The sequence below is a fragment of the Bison bison genome, unplaced genomic scaffold, assembly GCF_000754665.1.
Source record: "Bison bison bison isolate TAMUID 2011002044 unplaced genomic scaffold, Bison_UMD1.0 scf7180017864251, whole genome shotgun sequence".
NCBI classification, from domain to species: Eukaryota; Metazoa; Chordata; class Mammalia; order Artiodactyla; family Bovidae; genus Bison; species Bison bison.
In genome coordinates this window covers 732,408-734,029 of record NW_011494823.1, presented here as the reverse complement: position 1 = coordinate 734,029, position 1,622 = coordinate 732,408, and the positions used below count along the sequence as shown (strand labels likewise).

General features: G+C 59.7%; 1 protein-coding gene across 2 annotated transcripts in view; it reads right to left on the bottom strand.

Moving 5' to 3' along the window:
- The window catches only part of WNT11 (wingless-type MMTV integration site family, member 11), a 21,868-nt gene that overhangs the window by 16,195 nt on the left and 4,051 nt on the right, over positions 1-1,622 (bottom strand). For both annotated transcript variants that reach the window (XM_010847554.1, XM_010847553.1), the window contains exon 2: positions 1,263-1,445. In XM_010847554.1, the coding sequence (XP_010845856.1) occupies positions 1,263-1,345 (83 nt within the window). In that variant the 5' untranslated portion in view covers positions 1,346-1,445. The remainder of the gene's footprint in view (positions 1-1,262; positions 1,446-1,622) is intronic.

The window sequence follows — 1,622 nt, the reverse complement described above, 5'->3', positions numbered from 1 at the left end:
CCCCAACACACACACGCACCCCACCCTAGGCTGGGAAGCCGCTGAGCCCAGGCTTCTCCTTGCAAACAAGAAATGCAAAAAGATGGCGTTCCCCTCTCCAGAGGAAAATTAATCGATAACTCAGCCCCAGAAGAGGCAGGGCTGGTGACCTCAAGACTGTTTGCTGGTGGCCCAGCCACTATCGCCCTGTCTTCCAGCTAATCCACGAACCTTCCTCACAGTCCCTCCCCAACTTCCATAATCTGTCCCTTGCCTGTCTTATCTGCATGGCTCCCTGCCCCCGACCTGGAACTCTACACAGTGTGTCCTGTCCTGAACTTTTCAACCACCCTGGGAGTTCCTCCACCCAAAAGGGCCCTTCTCTCACTGCCCCTACCCGCCAAACTTCCAGGGATTCCTCAGGTCCCTCCTAGGAGCACTACCCGGGAAAAATCTACCTGGCTTCCCAATAAGTGCCCCTACCAGGTAGGCTCCTCTCCTCTCAGTCCCACAACACTGTCCTGGTCTCTTCTGGAGCACTTGGAAGTTATTTACAGCCTGGGCTTATCTCTTCCAGACCAGAGGGCAGCTTCTCCAGGAAGCGGCTGGGTTTTACTCCTCTCTGCCTTCCCTCACTGCTCCCTCCTGCACAGAGCAGGCACTCCCTTCTGCTGGAAGAGAGTTTCTCTCCCACCTACCCTTCCATTAATAATTTCTGTCTAAAGGACTTTCACATGTGCAGAGCATCTGACAGTTAAGGAGGTTCTTTCATGAGCCCCTTCTCATCTGACCTGAGTGAGACCGAGGCTCTTTCCCTCTTTTGACAAAGGAACACTCTGAGACTCCCAGAAGCTGAGAGACACTTCCCCAAGGTCACGCAGGTGGGGCAGTCTAAACTGTTTGAGGACCTCCAGCTAGGGTCAGGAAACTGACAAGGAACGTAATATTCAGCAGGCCTTGTGTGCAGGGCACAGACCCTTACGACTGAGCCCCTCGACCACGCTCTTTCCATCTGTCCTGGTGGAGGTCTTGCGTAACTCTCAGCTGCACAGGACAGAACAATTCCGTCGTCTTCCACGCCCTGTCTCGCTCCTCCCGCAGGTAAGGACAATATTTTACAGAGAAGGAAAAGGAGGCTTGAGAAGGGTGACTCGCCCACAGCCCCTAGGCTACTTCTGCTCCCCGGTCTTAGGTACGCTGGCCCGATCCAGGGGGCCCCTTAACGCTCTCCGCCTCCCCCGCCCTCGGGGGCCCATCTGCGTAGACGCGGATCCCCTACTTACAGCCACTTGATGCCATAGCACACGCCGGTCTGGAGCGCCAGGGCGAAGAGCAGCGCCTGGCAGACCTGCGGCCGCGCCCTCATCCTCGCGCGGCGGGCGCGCAGGGGGGTCTCACCCTGGGGAAGCCGCGCCGAAGTCCAGCCGCGCTGCCGGCCGCCGTCGCTCGTCCTGCGCGCAGGCCGCCTGCAGTCGGGGAGAGCGGAGGCTGCGGGTTAAGGCGGCGCGTGGGGCGGGGGCCACGGGCGTGGGGGTGGGGGCGTTTTATTCAAATTACAAAGGAGGGGTTGGGGCCCGGGGAGGCCGGGCGCGCGGCGGGCGTCGCCTCCAGCCCAACATAGTCCCGGACGCTGCCGGCGGCTG